The sequence below is a fragment of the Cebidichthys violaceus genome, unplaced genomic scaffold (genome assembly GCF_023349555.1).
Source record: "Cebidichthys violaceus isolate CVI_PGR_0920_01 unplaced genomic scaffold, fCebVio1.0.p SCAF_25, whole genome shotgun sequence".
In the NCBI taxonomy this organism is placed as follows: Eukaryota; Metazoa; Chordata; class Actinopteri; order Perciformes; family Stichaeidae; genus Cebidichthys; species Cebidichthys violaceus.
The window spans coordinates 7,102,215-7,125,852 of NW_027176428.1; the positions used below are offsets into that span (position 1 = coordinate 7,102,215).

Here is a 23,638-nt window from a genome sequence, read left to right on the forward strand (position 1 = left end):
ATCATTCCCACAGCTCTTCCATTCTCCATTGCCTGTATCCATTCTCCACCACATAAGTGTTTTGATTTGGCCACAGGCCTTCCCCCGACAGAAAGCTGCAAACCTAAGCTAGATTCTGCTGGTTGAAAGGCTGGTGCATTACAGCACTTTGATGTCCATTAGCAGCAATCATATCAAGAGCAGTTGCAAAAGAAAAGCAAGAGATAATCTTGCTCGTGCACATCCATATGAGGTTTGCTTTCTCTAAATGAATGCACACACATGTTTTATTTATTTATGTTATCTCCTAAATGTATCATACTTTTGTTAAGTACTGAGTACCTTTGTTTTGATATGCGCTTCATAATAATAATTAGAAGCCCTAGTAGTGGAATTAGTATGATGTTTATGAGTGTATACAAAAGTAGAAACACCCGTGTGCATTTGTGCTCCTACCAGGGCTCCACTGCTGAGCAGGATCATGAAGATGATGAGGGTTTCAAACCAGTTGTGTTCTACAATCAGGTAGCAGGTCTTCCTCAAGAACCACCAGTGTTTCCCCCAGCCGTGAGTGATGGGAACATCACAGCACTGGTATTTGGCAATACATTCTGTATGACAGATAAAAACACAACAGCTGATATAAACAGAAGAGACGGATGCATTATACTACCAAGGACACAATGCAAAATGTGTCACAGTGGCATTAATAAAGTATGTATAATGTTAATAATAATTATTGTTTGTTCATTGTTATTATTTACCACAAAGTCAGATAATAAACACCACCTACCCTCTGTCCAGCAGGCTTCTGGGTCAACATACTCCTCCACTACCTCCACCACTGCAACCTCCTCCACATCAGGCTTGATATCTATTGTGCTACCCTCAGACGAACTGGTGTCATCAAGCTAGGACAAACAGAGGACCAACGAGATCACTTCAACCTCTGATTTTCTCTCTGAACATTACAGGCTCAGCAGTGAGATGCTGAAAGCATATGGACATGGCTCAGTGTCAGTATAGCCATTACATTAATGCCCCTTTGGGTTTATATGTATGTCATGATTTATTGCTGGAGGTATACATGTTGTAGCCATATAGTGTAGCTAGGTCTTCCCTCTGCCACCGCCTATTATGCAGAGTTATTAACAGATTCAGAAGGAAGTAATTCAACTTGACCAGTGATTGATTGCGCTGTTATTGATGGTCATTCTTATACATGCATAAATATATTCTTCGGTGATGAAGGATTCATTTATTTGTGATGAAAGAATGAAACAAATGTTTGTATGACTCAAAAAAAAGAGTCAGTTCAGCACACAAGACTTATTGCAATAAAGTAAACACAAACAATTGCAGCCAATTTAATTCACCGCATTCACACTCTCTTCTGCTCCCTCTCTCTTCTATTTCTCTCTACCAAACAGCCAGATGGATCCCTGTTATTCTGATTGGCTGTTAGCAGCGCTGTCTGTGGCTACTCCCTGCAGTGTACCCCGGGGCTAGCTGTGGTGCAGGGAAGATTGTTGTGTGGTTGGTTGAGGGAGCCCTGTAGAATATGGACCTTGTGCAGGTACAGTAGTAATGCTGCTGCATTATCTCCTTTCTTCCTACTACAAACCAGGTCAAGGTGACCCACGCAGCAGACTTCTGTACATGCTTTGGGTCTGGCTAACCCTTCTCCCACATTCATATTATACAGTATGTTCCTCTGTCTGTTGTCTCGTCAGGACTTTGTCTCTGTCTGTCTGTAGGGTCAGCACTCAGGCTCAGTGTTACAGCTCTTATGTCTAAATGGATGTTCTGAAATGTCAAGTAAACTAAATGACTTCAGTGTGGCAGCTCAGAGCCGTTCTGCTTAATGGATCAAAAGATGCCACATGGGCACAAACCTAACAAACAGACATTTTCCTCTGACTTATTACATCACTTTATATTACACGATTAAGTCACCTTTTTGGTAAACTATATAACTATATTGTGGTTTTTGTTTAGATAATGTTAAGATCTAAATTGAAAAGCTACATTACTAAACTGGTAAATGAGTTATTAAATACAGGGAATATCACAGCAGTGGTATATCTCTCTCCCTTCTTCAAGCAATAATTTACTCAAACGATCATCAAACTCTTAAGCAAGGACATCATCACTGCCATCTCTCTGCTAACAACTCTCCTCCATTCTCATACTCTTACCAGTCATTCCTACTTACATCTTTACTGTTCTCCACATCCGATTCACTGCTGAAGTCTTCCGTGTTAAGGTTTTCAAAGTCTGACTCGCCAACAGCGATAGGAACACAGACAGTGAGGTTGGGGTTGTGGATGAAGGACATGTAGTCCTCATCAATCATATACTTTCCCACACTGCTCCCAATGCCACTGGTGGTGCCATTGCCATTTTTAGCATAGTCCAGCTCACGGTTGATGTCTACTGTGTGGTTTGCAATGCAGTTGAGCTTCTTTTCGTACATTTCATCCAGAGGCTTCTGTTCATCCTCTTCAGGCTGCTTGCCAGAGCGAGAAAATAGAACAAACAAAAAAAGGTTACTAGAAAACAAGAATACCATCATTAATAGAACTCTGACTAAAACATACATTCATATAACATCAGATATAGTTCAAGTTATAAAACAACCAAGAATTGGTCATGCATATAGATGTTTAATTAGGTGGTACCTTCTTGAGCACTGTTGCCACGAAGATCCGCATGTTAGCCTTGAACCAGGCAATCCCTATCTTAATACGGGCAACCGCAAGCTGGAGGTTGTTGGGCTCACCATCATCATCTGTGGCTGCGAGGTTGTCTGCACTGAATGAGCTCAGCAGCAAGGCCAGGAACAGGTTCAGCACCTCAAAAACAAACACCACAAAAGATGGAACCCATGCACTCACATTAAATGGATGGTTAACAACTGGGAAACTACAGTGGGCTACTATCATCCAATAGCATCTACACTATGTTATCTTTGTCTTTGCTTACCACCAGGTTTCCAATGACCATGACCATCATGAAGACGGTGAGGCACATGGTTTGTCCAGCCACCTCCATACAGTCCCACATGGTCTCAATCCATTCCCCACACAACACTCTGAAGACAATCAGGAAGGAGTGGAAGAAGTCATGCATGTGCCAGCGGGGCAGTTCACAGGTCAGGGCGATCTTACACACACAGTCCTTGTAGCTTTTGCCAAACAGCTGCATGCCCACCACGGCAAAGATGAAGACGATGATGGCCAGCACAAGGGTCAGATTACCCAGAGCTCCCACTGAGTTACCAATGATCTTGATCAGCATGTTGAGGGTGGGCCACGATTTGGCTAGTTTGAACACTCTTAACTAAAAGAGGAACAGGACACAAGATTATTACACAGTTATTCATATTGGGACAATGATCAAAAAATTTAAATTTAATTTGAAAAGATCATGTGAAGCAAATGTACGGACTGCCAACATGTGTATGCCATTTGGTACAGCACAAGCACAAGATATAGACATTAAGAGGGTTTACAGTTTTACAAACGCAGTGATGGTTTACTAGTTTTAGAAGTTATTTCAAGGCTTAAAATCAGCCTTGATTTGGAGTATTAAAGAGAGAAATTTCATAATAATAATAGAAATCATGTCATGTGACAGTTAAAAGATACATATTTTAATAACCAATCTTTTTTGACTGTACATGAGGGCCATAAGAAGTAAATAAATGCTTACATTCCTGTATCTACCCTCTTCCACTCACCAATCGGAATGACCTGAGCACTGACAGACCTTCCACATCAGCCAGTCCTAGCTCAACTAAACTCAGAGTCACAATGAAGCCATCAAAGCAGTTCCAGCCTTCCTGGAAGTAGTAATAGGGATCCATGGCAACCAGCTTGGCAAACATCTCCCCAGCAAAGATGCCTGTGAAAACCTGTGGACACACACAGAATATCACATGAAGTTTATGGTTTTTCTTTTTGAACAAAAATGGGATACACATCTCAACCGCTCTATACATTTGGGATCAAATTTACAATTTTAACACAAAATGTAATTTAAATTGGTTCCATGAAATTTTGTGATGTATTTCATGATGAAACCGGATGATATGGGTGTATACAGTGAGCGATGAATTTTAAGTGTTAAACAATGGCATTTCAGTGAGATTTATGAGTGCTTTATTTGTTGGACTAACTACATCTACTAAGATAAGATAAAATAAGATAATCCTTTATTAGTCCCGCAGTGGGGAAATTTACAGGATTACAGCAGCATGCTAGTGCAGCATGACGTTACCATTGAAGATACACTGGTTTCTAGAAAGTAACAGAAGCAGTATCGGATGACGCAGTTTTGTTTCATTAGACTGACTTGTAAAATTAGAAATTTTGTATTTGACATCAGTTATTGAATCTTTCATATTACTTTAGAAAGTCCCAATAATAATGCCATAATGGCACTAATGGCAAACATAAAAAACTGAGAAATTTCAAATCCTTTCCTTATTCTAGAAGAAAATTCAGTGCAGAATGAAAAAAATGTCTTTCTTACATTGCATTTTACTTGATGTATTGCTGATTAAAAATGTATTGGGATTTACTTAGAGTGAAGACTCCTCTGACAGGGGATGGTCATGGCATAGTGGCACTATGTTCCAGCAGAACTTGTATGGAGCTGGCTACCTGTAAGAGCTCGCATCCAGTTTAAGACTCTGGTGCTAGCCTACAGGGCAGTGAAAGGAACAGCTCCTTCCTATCTCCAGGCCATGGTCAAGCCTTACACCCCTGCCCGACCACTTCGCTCTGCTGCCTCGGGGCGATTGGTTGCCCCGTTGCTCAGAGGTCCCTGCGGCCGATCGACCCGGTCACGGCTGTTTTCTGTCCTGGCCCCCCAGTGGTGGAATGAACTTCCCACTGACGTCAGGACAGCAGTCGCTGCCCATCTTTCGGCGCAGGCTGAAAACCCACCTCTTCAGGAAATGCTACCCTGAGCCTTCCACTTAGCACTTATTGTATTCATACTAGCTTGTTGCACTTATTGTATATGTATTACTTATAGCACTAACTGTTTTTCTTGTTTCTGCACTGTACTTTGGCTCTGAGTTATGCTCTGCTTCATGCTCTTAGATGCTTGTTTGGAAAAGGAAATGTACTTATGACTTTTGGTGACAAGTAGTTCTTTTGATTACCAATGTTGATGCACTTATTGTAAGTCGCTTTGGATAAAAGCGTCTGCTAAATGACTGTAATGTAATGTAATGTAATGTAGTATTTTAGCCTGTGACATATTGTCCACCCAACAGATAATCATGTATCCAATCAGTGCTGCCGAGAACACCAAATGATTCATACTGCACCATGATCCATCACACAGATTTCTCTGACTTCAGTTCCTGTTTCACTCCTGACAGCATGCCAATCCCTATGACCTCATTTCCTGTACTGACACTGTGCCAATTCTGCTACCCTCAAACAACTGTGCTACAGTGATATCTGACAGCAAGGGCAGAGCACAAACAAATCAAAAGTTTTGCTGTACATCTGGTTAGTATGTACACAGCCAAACTAGTCCTGCACAGATCAGTGGCAAGCCCAATTACAGTTTTTCTCAATTGCTAAAACACTAAAACCCATTGGCTGAACAAAGATCTCAGTTGCCTGAACTCATTTAGTTACTTGTGCAGTCTGTTGTCAATACCTTAAACTATTTCACATGGTAAAACACAATTTGCAGATCTCACTTAGACTTTTCAGCAAAACTCTAAACACATTCTCAGTCTCAAAACACATTCTGCACTCTAATGCACATGTCATCCATACTGGTAAACACAAGTGGCAACAATCAAATACAAATAGAGAACACATGTCATTGATTAAACACAATCACTCAAAATTGATTTCACTTGTATCAAATGATGTGACACAACCAATATAAGCTAGTTCAGAGAGCCAACAGGTGGTTGAAGGTGGGAAGGAGAACAGTCTGAGAATGGATAGAAGAAATAATGTGAGAGGACGAGGACGAGGACAAGTGCGTATGCGAGGTGGGCTACGAGGAGGAAGAGGAGGAGGGCAAGAAAGAGGAAGAGGAGGACAAAGAGGAAGAGGAAGACAAAGAGTGGAAATATCTGATGAAATTCGAGCAACAGTCATAGACCATGTTATAGTCCACGGACTGACAATGAGGGAAGCAGGACTTAGAGTGCACCCCAATTTGAGCCGATTTTCTGTGTCCACCATAGTAAGGACATTCACAGAAGAGAACAGGTACAGTAAACTACTGTATTTTTGTAATTGCAAATTTACTGTACTACACTATATGCAGCTGTTTCAATAGTCATTTGTAAAGTTCATCACTGTATGTATTGTACTGCATGAATAATTTTTGTAACTGCAAATCTACTTTTTGTAGAACTGCAAGGCTGCCACATGCAGGTGGAAGGAGAGCTATATTCACTCAGGAGCAAGAGACCGTTATAGTGGGCATGGTCCTTCAAGATAATTTAATACGACTCAGAGAAATACAGGAACGAGTGATACAAGACAACACACACTTCCAGGGAATCGACAGTGTGAGCATTTCCACAATTGACCGTGTCCTCCATCGTAACAGGATGCGAATGAAACAAGTATACAGAGTACCTTTTGAGCGCAACTCACCAAGGGTGAAAGAACTGCGAGCTCAGTATGTGCAAGTAAGTGTACAATCAGACACATTTACTGTAATCCAGATTGTCTACAGTACTGCCACATACTATGTGAATGACATTACTCTTCAGTACATACAGTGTATGTGAATCAGAAGTACATACAGTAGGCCTAATTGAACTCTACAATATAGCACTGTCTCTGTACAACTTACTAAATTCTACATACATTATATTGTATTCCTACACAGACAATATTTGACTTGGAATCCTTGGACAGACCCCATGAGTTAATCTTTGTCGATGAGGCAGGCTTCAATCTAACAAAGAGGAGAAGGAGAGGCCGAAACGTGATTGGACAGCGGGCCATTGTTGAAGTCCCTGGTCAACGAGGTGGCAATGTCACAATCTGTGCTGCTATCAGCAACCATGGTGTTCTACATCACCATGTTACACTCGGGCCATATAACACCCAGCATCTTCTAAGATTTCTGGCCAATCTCAGAGATATTTTATTTGAGCAGCAGGTTCAAGAGCAGCAGGGTCAAGAGCTAAATGAGAATCCCATTCCCACCTATGTGATAGTGTTGGACAATGTCAGTTTCCACCGAGCTGCTCAGGTAAGGGAATGGTTTAACATCAATGGTCAGTTTATGACCTTGTACCTCCCTCCATACTCGCCTTTCCTGAATGCGATTGAGGAGTTTTTCTCCTCATGGAGATGGAAAGTGTATGATAGACAACCCTACACCAGAGTAGATCTGCTGCAAGCCATGGAATTAGCCTGTGGTGATATAGGTGAGGAATCATGTCAGGGCTGGATACGGCACACTAGAGGCTTCTTCCCCCGTTGCCTCAGGAGAGAAAATATTGCTTGTGATGTTGACAAAGTGCTCTGGCCTGACCCAGCCCAAAGACAAGAAGAAGCACATTGATGACATGTTGACTCCTTTGATTTGTGTCCCTTTTACTGTAGTACTGTATACTGTAGTAGGCCTACAGTGCATTGTAGGCTGTATAATGTACAATAAACAAATTGTATAGCCTTGAACATTGTGCTTTCTATTTGTTACAGTACTGACTGCTCAATAGATTTTGACTGGTTGCAGGTTCATATCAAAGAACAAGAATTACAGTATCACAGAGACAAAGGACACGTTTGTGAGATGCAGGGTACCGTACTGTAACAATAGGGGTACAAGGAGGAGGAAGAACAAAAGAAATTGCAAAGAGCAAAGCAGAGTAGTAATTTCTGATCAATTTTGAGCTACTGTAATAGAACATGTTTTCGTTCATCAAAAGTCAATGACGGATAAATATGAAATTTGTTTTGAGATTACAAACCTACTTCTCCCTGAGAACTATATGTTTTGAACAATGTGTTTTCTATTTATTGGTGTATTGTTTACTGACTGCTTGATAGTGTATATTATTTTGATCACTTTGTTTATGATTTGAGAGCAGTGTTTGATTTTGAGCACAGGTAAAACTGTTTTGAGGCGAAAGTTTGATTTTGAGCACAGGTAAAACTGTTTTGAGGCGAAAGTTTCATTTTGCAAGAGGATTCAGAGGTTTTGGAAATAGTGCTTGAAGATGAGGTTTTGTGTTTACAGTTTTGAGAAAATGGGTGACCGTTTCAAGAAATATGTCTTAGCAATCGAGAAAAACTGTACTATGACTGCTATCTTGTGTGTGTGTGTGTGTGTGTGTGTGTGTGTGTGTGTGTGTGTGAGTGAGTGAGTGAGTGAGTGAGTGAGTGAGTGAGTGAGTGAGTGAGTGAGTGTGAGAGAGAGAGAGAGACAGAGAGAGAGAGAGAGAGAGAGAGAGAGAGAGAGAGAGAGAGAGAGGTCAGTAGAGTTGAGGTAAGCAGGATGCAATGAAAGCAGGAAAGTGACCTGAGTGTGCGTGATGAGAGTTTGGGGAGCAGGCTGGCTGGCTACATAAAATAGAACTAAATCTTTAATGAGACCCCATCAGAGTCCTATATACACTATGTGTGTGTGTGTATTCTTAAGTGCACATACCAAATGATGCATTGATGTATTGGTTTGAGGTTAGGTCAGGTAGGTGGGGCAAACCTGCTGTGATTCTGTAACTCCTGAGAGAGGAATGAGGTTCATGCAGGCCTAAACAGTTACAAAACCAAATGCCAGTGGTACAAGAAAGGACAAAAGAAGAACTGCAGTTTCTCACCAGGTTGCCAACAGACAGAACCCCCTCAAACTGAGGGGTCATGGGGTAGTGCTCCATGGCCATGAAAAGAGTGTTGAGGACAATACAGATGGTGATGGCCAGGTCAACAAATGGGTCCATGACAATCAAGTAGACTATGTGCTTGATCTTCAGCCACATGGGAAAGCACTCCCAGATGAGGAAGATGTTGGCAAACTTGTACCAACAGGGAGGACAGGACCTCTGAGACTCCTCCAACTCTGCAGGAAGAGATGGAGAAAAAAGAAACCAAAACTTTCCAGATAAGCAAAATAATTTTGATTTTTTTAAATTGTATTGTGTCTACCACAACCTTTCTGGTATCTGGATGCCTTGTCTGCAACATGAAAATATCATGTTGAGGGGTTACTGCAAACAGTATCTTGTGTAACATCTAGACCACAGGTGGCTTGAATTGTGATCAAATCTCAGCCAGGTAAAAATTAAATTAGACTCATGCAACTCAGAATCAGAATCTGCCCACAAATTGCAGACTACAGCTGACATCAGTTTGTTAACATCAGACTGCCTTCCTACTTGCAATTTCCATATCCAGATCTTATGACGACAGCATGCATATGTATAACAAGAACACATATTTAACTACACGTGTAAATGCAAGGCTCATTGGATGTATTAATTTGAATAATACAAATCATTTTTTGGTACACGGTCTAAATTCAAAAAGGCAAAAGGAGACGTCTGTACCCTCTAAGAGTGTGTTGGTGACTACGCTCATCTGACTATTGGCTCGGTCCTTTTCTTTGAAGGAGGAGTTGAGCTGATCCACAGATACCATGAGAGAGCCAGAGTGCTTCTTCTTAATCTCCACGTCGGTAGTCTGTACTCAGAGAAAGACACAATGTCAGTCAGAGATAGTACTCACATGAATGCATTCCCACAAACATCACACATTAAAACTCGTGCTCTTAAGCTATCTAAATGATGAATGATGCCATAGGTCTGCTCAGAAGATGAAAAACCTAATATGCTGAATGCAACTTTTCACATCAGATCATTAAACATTTTCTACAATGTAATATTCCCCCAAAATACCTAATTTGTTGAATTTAAGCATTTCCTGCGACATATCAACACACTTCAAAATCATACAGTCAATTCTCAAATAATTGCCTTAATGTACCACAACCAAGAAGGGAACCAGGACTTTATTGAAACTAACAACTATTTGAGATTTGTTTTCCATTTATATTAAATTTTAGTAAGCAGCCATTATTGAAGTACTGACTATCATTTGAGAATTTCTGGTAAAGTTTCTGAACCCTTCATCTTTTACTGTGCATAACATTGCTACAACCCTTAAGTAAGGAACATTAAACAGCATGCATAACATGCATGTCAAGAACAGGGGAATTCAAGACATCATTTGCTGCTATACCATGCTACATTTTAAGAAAGGCAAAAAAGTAAAATCAGGTGGTTGAGAATAAAAGAGGGGTCTACCATGCTAGCTAGAATGAGGAGATATATTGTTATAGAAAAAAGTTTCAGATTTGTTCTTGCACCATCCAGTGGCTCAAAAGTGGAGACTAAATGAAGACAAGAAGGAAAGAGGGAGACAGAAAGAGAATGACAAAAAAGACAGAAATATATAGAGGGGTAGATAAAAGTTGGGATAAAAAAACAAAAAACTGTGTGGGCCTGGAAGTGGAAAGCCCCTCAAATCAAAGAAGTAAAAGTAGGGAGTGAGTTTTTTTTTACCTGTAAAATGTTTTGATATTTTAGATTGTTTTAATAAATGACAATGACTGTATATGGGTAAGCTTGTTGATAGGATTGTTAGGAGAGTGGCCGCTGATATCATATTGCATTATTGTTATATATTAATCAATGAAATGATCATCATGATGCTGGTAAGGTATAGAGTTCATGGATAATATTTCAGCTGGTTAGTGCCTTCTAAAGCTGTTTAAAAAAGGAGCAGTGGAAAAGAGTATTAGATCAGGGTGGAAGCGTAAATGTCTGTGTAAGATGAAATAATAAGACAGAATCTAGTTATTCAGTGGAGAAAAAGGGATCTAATTAGAGCCAAGGGGAAGAGGTTGTGAAGCTGCAGAGACCGGGGCCACCACCATCATGCCTAAACTGTATTGGTGTCCCATGGACGTCCTTACACTGTCATCAGTGGCTGCCTTATCTATTTTCACCTCAGGCAGAAGCCGTCTGCCGGGCCCAGGGCCGATGAGAGACACCACGCCATTGCAGTCCACCGTGCTGTTCCTCTTTCCTCCAGAGTGGGGTGCCAGTGGGTGGATGCGTGATGAGCCTTGGCTGAAGCCACTGTAGCTGTTGCGGCGGTAAGGGATGAATAGTGAGCCTCGACGGTCTTCGCTCTCCTCTACTGTACTGTGCTCGTCGTCTGCAAACTCGTTTTCTGAACCCATGTCCTTGGAACGGCCTTTGAAGCTGAAGATGCTGCTGCGGCTGTTGTGGCGCGACATAAAGGGAGAGCCTGGGATGCTGAGTAGTGACTGAAGAGGGAGAAGCAGATGCAGAGCGAGAGAGTTAAGGAGTCATTAAAAACAGCAGGAGTTAGGCAATGTGTAAATAAAAATGACAGACAAGGTGAAGAGAGCAACTGGGGCACAGACTTAAGAACTAAACCAGAGGACAGAGAGAACAAAAAAGGATAAAGGCACACCAAACAGATTACTGATCACCTGTGTTACATACAGGCTAGCAGTAGTGCCCTTGTACCCAACCATGTGTTATCACAAGATGAGCTGCAACAGTGATAAGAAGAATGAAGAGCATTTGTCGTAACCATGCTCAATCACTGTTAAAACATGAGAACTGCATCATTGCAATACACTGTAAAATAGCAATGAAATTATACAAAATGAGTTAAGATGCTTTCATAAATGTATTGTCTTTTCCTTCTCAATCATGCATTTTTTCCCTTTATTCTGTAAAGACGACCACAAGAATCCAGTAATCAATCCATTGCTAATGGGAACATCACACAATTTAAGCAATAAACTGACCAAACAAAAAGACAAACAATTTGAGTTATTTTCTCCTTGTTTAAGCTTAGTATTCTAACACATTGTTAACTCATAAATTAAATTAAATTAAAGACCACAATTTCAGCCCAATGCATGCTTTAGGGATGTTTTGATCTGGACTATAGTTGTTTTGCTTTATCCTAATAATATAGTGCTGTTAAAAAGCTTGTCCCATTTTGTTCTACAGAAAGCATTCATTACAATAAAAAATGTTCTTTCTTCACATAATTTGTCTTTGGGACAAATTGTGACATTGGGGCTGGCCACATACAAAAGCTATTAACTTTATTAAGTTTCTTTGTGTGCCATTGTGCCCTAGTCTGAAGCCGTCAAACAAATCATCTTGCTGGAGCGGACCCCAGGGAAGATCGGTGAGACAAAACATTCGAGAGAAAAATTGAGTAGGACGGGTAACTGGTCAGTGAGTGTAGTAGGCAAGGCAGTCGGAGAAAAAAATGCTGCCCGATCTCAATCCAGAACATTCAAAATGTTGGTCATTGAGGGAGAGAGGAGGAAAACAGCTATCTACAATGCAAAAGAGGCACCAGAAAGAGCCTTAAGATGGCTGTGGCTAGTGGGAGGAGAGCCAAGGGGAGGACGTAGCTAACGTGCCATTAAGACACAACCTGAGACCTGATCAACCTCACCTGAGTCAAATTGAAGGAGGAGTATGTTTAGAGACCCAAAACATCCGTAGATTTCAGGAACATCGATGAAGATGTGTCAAGAAGCATACAAGGTTTTTTGTACAAAACAAAGCTGACCGTTCAGTGGTGACTAGGAAAGACTGATTGTAAAGCTGTGTCGTAGTGGAGGGTATACACAGGTATACAGGGTATATCCACCTCTTTTTACTTACCTATGTACTGTTGGGATATATTGGAGAGTATATCCACTTCCTCCTCAGTAACCATCCCATCTACCTAGTAGTGCACCCACCTCATAAACGACCCCTGCACTACTATTGACAACCGTGACAGCGACAAGCTCTGAGAGACGCCTACCAGGGTAGAATGGGTTGGCAATCCAACTTGCTGGTGATGAACATGATTTCTAAGTCAGCAGAGCCAGAATACCGAAAGCCAAAGACCAAATCTGGCTGTAGCCAACCACCGATAGGACTTTTTTTCACACTTTATTATTTGCCTTTTCACCACAGACAGAACACATACGTACAAGAACAAAACAAAAAGAACTAAAACAAAATAAAAATTAATTAATTAAAAAAAATAAAATAAAAAGGGATCTGGATTGTTCTGTCCTCTCAAAGGCATGATCAATCCTGAGAAATATTCAGGTGTTCTTATGTAAACATCGTCCATTTGTCCCACTTCTCACGACATCGCTCCTCTTCTGTGAGTTAACAGTTCCATATCATACATTTCAGTCACAATTTTCAACCATACATCTTGTGATGGTGGTTCTATCTTGTGCCATCTCTCGTAATAGTTTTTTCACTAGCTGCTAGCAGAATTTTCACTAGATACCTGTCTTCTCTTAACACAATACCATCTGTCATATTACCAAAGTAAAGAAACATACATGACTTAGGTATATCATAGCCCAGAATTTTGGTGATAACCATATGAACATTTCCCCAAAACTGTACTATATCCGGACATAGCCAAAATACATGGGAGTGGTTTACATTTACTGCCCCACATTTCCTCCAGCATGGTTGAACAATAGACAGACATTTGTTTGTAATTTGGGGAGTAATAAAGAAACTGATTATATTCTTCCAACAATGTTCTCTCCAAGTATGCAAGGATGTTGAAGACTGTTGTGTCCTCCAGATATTCAACCATTCATCCTCTGTAATATTCACACCAAGTTCTTGTTCCCATTTTAGTTTTACATAAAATGTTGTATTTCCTAATTTTTCCATCAGATGTTGATATAAAGTCAATATGATTCTATGTTTCTTTGAGTTGTAAACTCCTATTCTTTGAGTTGTAAACTCCTATCATCCAAGTTAATTTTGTGCTTTATTTCTCTGTTGAAAAAGTCCCTTAATTGCAAATATCTGAAGTGGTCCTGGTTATTTAGTGAGTATTTGTCTTTCAACTCCTGGAAACTCACAACACTTCCATCTTTAATAACTGTGCATTTTGCTGTTATTCCATATGAAATCCATTGTTTAAACCTCAGCTCGAGAGTACCCGGAATAAAATGTCTATCATAGGCTATCCATCGTAGAAGCCTGAGCTCTTCTTCTAATCCATATTTTCGTACCACTTTAAACCACATCTCTAATGTAAATCGGGTGACAACATCCATCTGCTCAAGTAAATCTTTTGCTATATTTCTATCTCCAATAAGGCTTTGAATTTCCCTTCCTTCTACATATTGTTCTAGGTTTTTCCATTTTGCTTCATAGTCATTGGTACACCAATAAATTACTGGTCTAATTTGAGCTGCTTGGAAAAATGCCCTAAGGTTTGGTAATGACATGCCCCCTTTATGTTTTTCAATCTGTAATGTTTCGTACTTGACTATCCATATAAACCTTGAAATAACTTTATCCCAGGCTCTGAATTGTTTCTCAGGGATCTCGATTGGTAGTGATTGAAAGAAATAGAGGAGTCTTGGAAGTATGCTCATTTTTATAGTGTCTATCCGTGAACTGAGATCTAGTGGAAGAACAGCCCACCTCTCCATATCATTCCTAATGTCCTGATCCACTTTAATATAGTTGGCTTTATATAGATCATCAATACTTTTTGTTATAGTTACCCCGAGATATGTCATTCTTTTCGAACTCCATTTTAAGTTAAGTGTTTGTTGTATAGTTTCGGATGGTTTTCTAATTCAGTGTTAACATCTCTGTTTTTGACAAGTTCAATTTATATCCAGAGTAAGAGCCGAACGTCTCAAGTTGGTTAATTAATATAGGGAGGCGTGTGTCAGGGTCCTCTAAATAACAGATCACATCATCTGCAAAAAGCCCAATGATGTGTTCTTCTTTACCGACCTTTATCTCTTTAAGGTCTTTATTCTGCTTAATTGCTTGTGCCAGAGGCTCTATAAAAATTACAAATAAAGTCGGTGAAAGACAGCATCCCTGCCTGGTAGACCGTTCTAATGCTATACTATCAGTCAGACTGCTATTTATTTTTATCCTTGCTGTTGGATTTTGGTAAAGTGTTTTAACACATTGAATAGCTTTTTCATTTAGTCCAAATTTCTCAAGTACCTGATACAGAAATGTCCAGTTGAAGCTGTCAAATGCCTTTTCTGCATCAAGACTTATTAAGGCTGCATTGATATTTTTATGGTTAATATGTTCAATTATATGTAGGGTTCTCCTTATGTTATCTTGAGTTTGGCGCCCCTTGATGAAGCCTGTCTGGTCTTCATCTATAATATCACTTATAAAGTGCTCATACCTTTTTGCAATAATCGAGGTATATAACTTATAGTCTATATTAAGTATTGATATAGGGCTCTTATGGAGAAACTGACCGTCAAAATGCATCCCAGGCTGTGAATGGATTCTGCAGGGATTTAAGAAGCTGATCATGTCAGCCCAGATGAGATTCAAACCAGCCAATCCACAATCTTATTAAAGCACAGGGCTTGCTGAAATCAATAGACTGGTCAATGCATGTCTGTACCAACATGGAACTCTGTTTAGAATCCGGTGGCCACTCCTGGTGTGCAAAGTGCCTCAACCATTGAAGCCTTGGAGAGCCACCTAGAAGTCTGAGCAGCATAGCAGTCTATGAGCACAGCAACAATCTGAAGCTACGGATCCCCCAAAGGAGGAATTCAAGGTGGCACGGACCAGAGAACTGCCGCAGTGCCGGGAGTCAACAGACCCAAAAGTGACAAAAGCTGATGTTGAGTTGAAGACTGGAAGAAAATGGCAAGCAAAGAAGGTGGTCCGGCAAAGAGCGTCAAGGCTAGTAAGAATTGTTACCTTCCCAACCTCCAGTGTCACCACCTGTGGGAGGTGAGGGCAGCAGTGGAGAAAGAGAAAACCTGCAGAGTGGTGGCAATGAAACAACAGGGGGCAAAGTCAAGATGGAATGATGCTTTGCAGTGAAAGGACCTGGGCTAAGTCGTGGAAGGCCGACCTGCACCGGATCAGGTTCTTTGTCCAGGCAGTATATGATTTGATTCCCAATCAATCAAACATCCACACAAGAGGCAAAGCAGAGTCACCAGCATGTCCACAGTGCATGGAAAGGGGAAACCTGGAACACATATTGAGCTGCCTTTCCAAAGCCCTGGCAGAGGGGAGATGCAGCTGTCATCATGACCAGGTCTTGAAAGTCATTACCCAGGCCATCCTCAGAGCCGGGGACCAACCAACATCTCCTGAGATCCAGAGAGAGAGAAATTACACCAGAATCCTGGTCTGGACTGGCAGGGCTCAACAATAAGCATAGCCCAATTGCCTGGGGCAAGTAAAACACCAATCTAGCAACTCACTTGTCTGAAAAAAAGAACTAAACACATTGTTTTTTACTGGAATTGATGATGGAAGTAGCTAAGGAGAAAGCCATCTTTCCTCCTTCTCATCTCTGAAGGTTGCACAAGCGCAGTACAGATTGAGCTCTCGCAAGAAAATGGTAGCAGGTAAAGACAAAGTTAGCATTTCAATAATCCTAGAAACAGGAATTCAACATGACAATGAACTTTACTCTTTAGTGTTATTTGATAACCATGAACAAATAACTTTGGATGCGCAGATTTGACTCACTTTAAACAAACATTCATGTTGACCCTGACTGGAAGTGGTTTGCATACCTGGAGAGGCAGCTGAAATTCCAACAGCATATTGTGATTACTTTGAAACCAGATATTGTTTTCTGGTCAGACCTATCAAACAAATCATCTAGCTGGAGCAGACAGTCCCTTGAGAAGATTGCTTGGACAAGGTGCCTAAGAGGAAACTTGCAAAGTGCGAGGAACTGGTCAGCAAGTGCAGTTCCTCATGGTTGGAGAGTAAGGTCTGCCTTATGAAGTTGGATGCAGGGGCTTTGCAGCCCAATCTTTGCCCAGACCTCACAACATACTAAACATCAAGAGAGGGAGGCAAAGAAAAGCCATCAGCAATAATACCGAAGCAGCAGAAAGAGCCTCAAGATGGCTGTGGCTCAAGAGAAGAAGAGAGTCATGTAGAGGACGTACTGTAGCTAACTTTCTTTCTAGGCATAAGCTGAGGCCTGATCTACCTCAGCTGGGTCACATGGGGAAGGTGTGGTTGATCGACCTGAACCCAATAATTCCTGTAACATTGCAAATAATGTGTTTTAAAACATTGGTAGGTGTATCTGCACATGCTAAGTCAAACAGCAGACTGCATTTACTGTACAGTTTTGTTTTTTTGCCAACTTTACCTGGTTCATAATGGATGTCTTCCTCCCCAGCCGGCTTCCTGGGAAACGAATGGTGCTTTTCTTGCTGCCATCGTCTGACTCAGACTTGACAACCTTTTCGCTGTCTCCCTTCTCTTTCTCCTGCTCTTTTTGACGCCATTTTTTCTTGCGATTGCGACGCTCCTTGGCACTCTTAGAGCTCAGTTTAGAGACCTCGGAGGAGCTGCGGGACAAGTGCCCTCCTTCTTCATCCTCTAATGCAGCCTCTGACACCGTGCCTGCAGATGTTGCCATGGCGGCAGCCTGAGAGAAAATAAAGACACATGATAACCCTAAACTATGAAACAGGTAAAGGTGTATGTGTGTCAGAGAGGGTGAGACCAACCTGTGTTTCTTCTTGCTGCCTTTTCAGCTGCTCCAGCATGGCCTTGAATTCAGCCTCTTTCTGCTCCGCCTCCTCAATAGTGGCCTGGTTCTGCTCCTCATAAGCCATAGCCACCACAGCCAAGATGAGATTCACCAGGTAGAAGGAGCCCACGAAGATGACCAGCACAAAGAAGATCATGTAGGTCTTCCCTGCAGCTCGCAGAGTCTGACAGACAAACACAAACAGTTAGATTTAGAGTGATTTAACATAGAAAAATCATGTTTTTAAAACATAAGTCCGCCTTGCTAGTGCTTCTATATATCCTGACTTTCTCGAAAAACATCCAGACAGGAAAGAAGCCTTAGAGTGCCAGTATTCCCAGTTTTAAACACAAGTGAAACAAGTGAATCTATTATAGCTGCGTAGGTGCAGGTCTGGAGGAGGAGGAAATAAATGCTAATACAATGTCATGGTAGTGGAGTTTAACGTTACAGATATCTGAGCTGATGTTGCATATTTTGTACATGCATGTGTGTCCCAAAGAGCAACAGAAAGTGAGAGGATTAAAAAAGGCACAGATGTAATACTGGTTTAGTGATCTCTTAAAAAATACATTTGGCAGAGATCATGACTGTTCTAAAGGTCATTCAACAAAAAATGAATTAACGTTTGTTCATTGTTTCATAACAAATGTATATAATTAAATTATTTTCTTCCTGCATGAAAGACAAACACAAATCTCGTGGCTATTCACACACTCCGAGCCACAGTATTTGTGATCAGCTGTCCCTCCTTCCCTTTTATCCAGAGGGCAAATTAACTGATGGGGGAGAGCTGCTGAGAGGCACCTTTGCTGATTCATCCATTCGGATGATGATGATGTATTTTTTTTTTTTTTAGGAAGTGAGGACAAAATCATTAGTACTGCTTAGGGGGTGTTTTAGTTATCTTGGTAGGACTAGAGGTGCTTTATATAGCTATCTAAAACAGTTGCAAGATGAGGCCAAAACGTAATCCAGGGAATGAATTTAGCACCTTCCACCTGCCAAACACAGGATAAATGCTGGCTGTGGCAGGTAAAAGGTATCCTTATATTCAAAAATATAATTGTAAAAAGCAATTTCTAAATGAAAAATAGTCAGTGATTAAGGTTACATGATATATTACAAATGTCTACTGTCTGGTACTACTGAACAGAATTCTTAAGTGTTCTACATCTACATCATACCAATAAGAGACAAAGGAGAAGAGAGAATAATTTAGAAAACACTTCTTTACCAGCATGTATAGATTTTCCCAGAAGTCTTGGGTCATGAGGCGAAATAGGGTGAGGAAAGCCCATCCAAAGCTGTCAAAGCTGGTGTAACCATAGTTGGGGTTCCTTCCAGCTTTCATACATGTAAAGCCCTCCGGACATCGTCTGAAAGGAACACACAGGAATACAAAATTGTATCTTAACAAGTGACGGAAATGTGCCACTTAAGCATCAACACAGTTGGCGTTACAGATACAGGCACCACTCGCAGTCTAAAATACAACAGGACCATGAAAATGGGCCTGAAAAAAAAAAGAGTGTTTTGTTGTTGTTTGCTTGTACTTGCATGCTTACATGTACACTGTTAGGAGTAGGATATTGATATGATTTACCTTAATATTTCATGATTTATTTCATAAATAGTGCCCCCCATAATACAATTAGCTTTTGTTAGTATAACTAACCCCAATTTCTTGGTTAAATGCTATTAACATTTTTTTGTGTGCTGTAAAGTTTGCAAAAGCTAATGTAGCCTGAAGATCCATCAGTCTGAAATGAGATGCGCAACAGAAAAATGGGAGACAGTTGCTGAAAACAAGTATAAATATGGAGGCATGCACTTAGTGAGTGGCGCACTAACTTACCCTGAGTCACTACTATTTCCACATAGAAGAGCATCAAGCTGATTAGGGAGGATGTAGAAATTACCTTATAAAAAAAAACACAACAAAAAACAGTCATTTGTGTTAGCCACTGGGGAAAAATATGTTACCTTGAGCTGTCAAAGTAAAAAAAATGTAATCTTTCTAAAATCCAAAACAATACAAAGAGAAAAGAATCACTAGGATGCACACACTTTATGTCTAGTCCCATTTATGTAATCATGTGCAACTAGTTCAATCAAGTGTCAAGGTAATTACTCACTGTCATTCATGATGTAGTCGCGCCAGACAAAGGTGCCGTTTATCGGATATTGCTCAGTAATGTTGATTGGCCAGATTACACACTTCTGCCGCAGGTTCCCCATAAAGAGCTGCAGTCCAATCAGAGCAAAGACGCTGAGACAGAAGACGGTCAGGATCATCACATCCGACAGCTTCTTCACAGACTGGATCAGAGCACCCACAATGGTCTTCAGGCCTGTCAATTAATAAACAACAAACACACACAAACAAACACACACACACACACACACACACACACACACACACACAAATGTGCATGTATGCACATACATGAAAACAGACAAACTCATACACACACACCATCATACAAATTCAAATGCACACAGACACACACAAACACACAGATAGAGAAAATAAAAGAGTGCATAAGCTGGTTTTATAGCTGCAGTTCAGAGCTGACTCAAGTCAAGCACGGAAAAAGTTAAGTTAGGTAACTCATATCTAATCCTGTATTGTTATATAAATCTAAACTTGGCAGACATTAGAATTATTTCTCAAGCACCTACGCCCACACTGCCAATCCTCAACACCAGAAATTGACTCAGTGTGTCACGTGCATTTCTTTAGAGAATAAAACAGACAGAGCTTGTCGATGTTCTTCTCGTCATTCCTGCCAGGATGGAAATCTGAATTTTGCTCTCTGAATTAAATGATCTAATTAATAGATAGATGCTGGCCATGTTGTTCTTGTGAGTATTAATTTACTTGATGTATACACTACTTTTATGTAAAATCCTGTATGTCTTACTTGTTTGTGCTATGTATGTTGATTTAAAGCAAGGTTTACAGAGGTTTTAGAAAATACAAAACACTTGTGCCTACAATACTGTACAGTATGTCCAAACTACAAAGATCTGAGCATTGTATTTTAGAAGAACCATATTCCACAACAAAGGTCTACTATAAAAAAGTAGCTGGGGTAAATGCTGTGCATAGATTCTGCATTAACGCTCACTACAAAACGTTATCCAAACTATAACTAGCTGCTTGCCATCACATGAACAGACGTGCAAACCATGTCAACACTTTTGTAGTCTCTCTCAAATTCAAACTCTGGTGAATGTATGTCTTGAAAGCAGATTTCTAGCTATATGGTTTAACAAAAAGAATAATTCTAGAAGCATTCAATAAAATCAAAGACATGATTATCTAGTATGTAATAATAGCACACTGATTTGACTATGATTCAAGTTGCATTCAAGATGCATTCAAGTTGAACCACAGATATAGAGGTCACATTCAGGGTTTTTTCACCATAAAACACATAACAACACAACAAAAACTACAGCTGTACAGGATATTTCCATCAGAAAGACACACTTTCATTTTACATGTTTTCAGTACTTACTTCATAAACTTCAGAAAATATTTCTATTCACTGAGGAAGAACAGCACTACATTCTTAGAAATAAATGTGATAACCAGAACCAAAAAGGGTTCTTCAGCTTGTCCTCATAGGAAAACCCTTTCTGGATCCCAGCAGAAACTTTGAAAAAGTTTGCACCTGGAACCCTTTCAGAGGGTTCTACCTTAAACCCAACATAAAGGGTTGTACATAGAACCATCAGTGAGAGGTTCCAAACAGAAACCCCTATGAAAAGTTCTACAGAGAACCCTTCAATGGTGTAATACTTCCACCCAGAACCCTCTCTGGAGGTTCCATTCAGAAACTTTCCATCTTCTAAGGGTGCTAACAAAAACCCACCCAGGGGGCTTAACTGGAACCCTTTTATTTTCAAAGGGTTTAATCTAAAACCCACCCAGAGGGTTCTACCGAGAACCCTTATATAAAATTCTCTGTTATATCCCAGAGATCTTTCTCCACCTTAACCATGGTTTTTGTTTCGGTTAGGGAGCCACCTCCAGTAGCCTTGGGCCTAATAAGGCTCTTAAAGGGCTTATGTTGTGCAGCTCAAAACACAACAATCATGGTTCACAATCATAGTTTTTTGGGGGTGTGGGCTTAGAGGATTTTTTAATACCCATGCTTTTAACAGTCTATGGAGAACTCTTTCTTCCAAAAAGGGTTCTTTGGTTAAAAACGTTTTTCAATTGAACTCTTAAGTCTGTCAAAGAACCCTTCAAAACCCTTTCTTCCAAAAAGTGTTTTTCAGAAGTAAACGGTTCACGTAGAACTCCAGTCCTCTAGGAAGAACCCTTTTGGACGCTTTATTTCTAAGAGTGCAACTGGATTTAGAATCCATCTGGAGAAGAGAAATTGTACCATGGGATTACTTTTTCCCTTTTCTCCTTGTGTCCATCTATGAGAACATTCCTGACCAGCTGCAGTTAATTATTATTCTGCATCCAACAAATCAACTGAACACAGCAGCACCACAAACAGTGCACAGAACCAGGCTCAGTCAAGGAAGCAGGAAGTGAAGAGGAGAAAGAAAGGACAGGTGAGGAAGAGTTGGTGGCTGGGGGGGGGGGGCAATGAGAGGTGGCATGCAGGTCATTTAAACGCCAAGGCTGAAGGAATTGACTCGGTGTCAGCATCACCTGTCTGTAAACCGTGATGGTGACCTTGCCTTAACCGAAGAACCGTTCCCATCCCAGGCACCTCTTTCACCCGCTCTTGCAGTGCAGGGTGAGCCCTCAGGCTGGCGTAGCCCAGAGCACAACTGAGCGCTATATGCTGGAGGCTGAGCTTATTGTGCTGTACTGACTGTGTGTGTGTGTGTGTGTGTGTGTGTGTGTGTGTGTGTGTGTGTGTGTGTGTGTGTGTGTGTGTGCATATCTGCTGAGATACAGTAACTTCATAGTGTCATATTGTTTTTAATTGGATATCTTTTATAAGCAAATGTAAACTTGTGGCACTGTGTGCTCCCTAGAAAAAAAATAGTGTGGAATCTAACACATATTTACAGAATTTTGCCTATTTATATTTATTGATTATGTATGTTTCCCTTTAAATTCCAGGATGGACAAAGATCTTCCGAAAAAAATAATAATATCTGAAGCCTGAATCAAATAAGTCTTTAAACCAAAAGATAGAATCCAAAAGAAAAGCCCCTTAAAGCCAAACTTGTAAAAGCATGTGTCTCAAAGCTTCATGCAGCGTTGATGTGTTGTCAAATTAGGCTTGGCAGTCTTAGGGAATCAAAAAGTCTTTAGAAAAAAGAAGGCAAGGTCATAGACTATGACAATTTGGATCAATGTGTGAAATTAAACTGTACACAAACCAGATTTAAAAACTGACAAATTTAAACTACTCATGTTTCATCTTCATAATACCATCCTAAAAGTCAACTGCTGAAATAACATGTTAACTTCACCCCTATATTATCACATTGCTTTGGACATTCTTTTCTATTTAACTTGGGGAAGAAATGAACAGACAGATAGCTCTTGCATATCCTGATGTGCTGCATAAGCTTGGCTGTCCATATGGGACATGTGAGCCCATAAGACTGCCAGTAGACTGCTAAGCCTATCAAAAATGTATTGCTACCATTTTTGATCGTAATAAAAACAAAAGTAAAACAAAAAAATGAAGAAATTCTAAAACATCCTTTTTTTTAAAAAGAACAAAAACAAAGTCAGTGAAATAAAGACAGGTTATAGATAAAGTAGGCTCAGCCTTAGTGTTTAAATGGGAGTCTCACCTGGAATGACAGAAATTGTTTTCAATGCTCGGAGAACCCTGAACGTTCTCAGCGCCGAGACATTCCCAAGGTCCACAAACTCTGTTATATATCTGTAACAAGGTAGGATGACACACAGAACAGAACCCCATGACACACAACACACACGATAACAACACACACGCATGTACGCGCAAGAGCACGACACCAGCACCACCATCGAAGACCAGGAAGGGACACCACGGTGAGAGAGAGAACGCCTGTCCGACCAGTGGGAAGAGAACAAAGGA

General features: G+C 40.5%; 1 protein-coding gene across 3 annotated transcripts in view; it reads right to left on the reverse strand.

Moving 5' to 3' along the window:
• scn8ab (sodium channel, voltage gated, type VIII, alpha subunit b) overlaps positions 1-23,638 on the reverse strand; it is a 51,919-nt gene that overhangs the window by 14,812 nt on the left and 13,469 nt on the right. For 2 of the 3 annotated variants that reach the window (XM_068720194.1, XM_068720195.1), the window contains exons 6-20: positions 23,370-23,461; positions 19,721-19,936; positions 19,441-19,504; positions 18,820-18,961; positions 17,560-17,766; positions 17,196-17,477; positions 10,990-11,313; positions 9,530-9,662; positions 8,804-9,042; positions 3,722-3,895; positions 2,965-3,321; positions 2,661-2,834; positions 2,195-2,488; positions 773-890; positions 436-590 (exon numbers count right to left, since the gene is read on the reverse strand). In XM_068720194.1, the coding sequence (XP_068576295.1) occupies positions 436-590; positions 773-890; positions 2,195-2,488; positions 2,661-2,834; positions 2,965-3,321; positions 3,722-3,895; positions 8,804-9,042; positions 9,530-9,662; positions 10,990-11,313; positions 17,196-17,477; positions 17,560-17,766; positions 18,820-18,961; positions 19,441-19,504; positions 19,721-19,936; positions 23,370-23,461 (2,971 nt within the window). The remainder of the gene's footprint in view (positions 1-435; positions 591-772; positions 891-2,194; positions 2,489-2,660; positions 2,835-2,964; positions 3,322-3,721; positions 3,896-8,803; positions 9,043-9,529; positions 9,663-10,989; positions 11,314-17,195; positions 17,478-17,559; positions 17,767-18,819; positions 18,962-19,440; positions 19,505-19,720; positions 19,937-23,369; positions 23,462-23,638) is intronic. The other variant, XM_068720196.1, reaches the window with a different exon arrangement.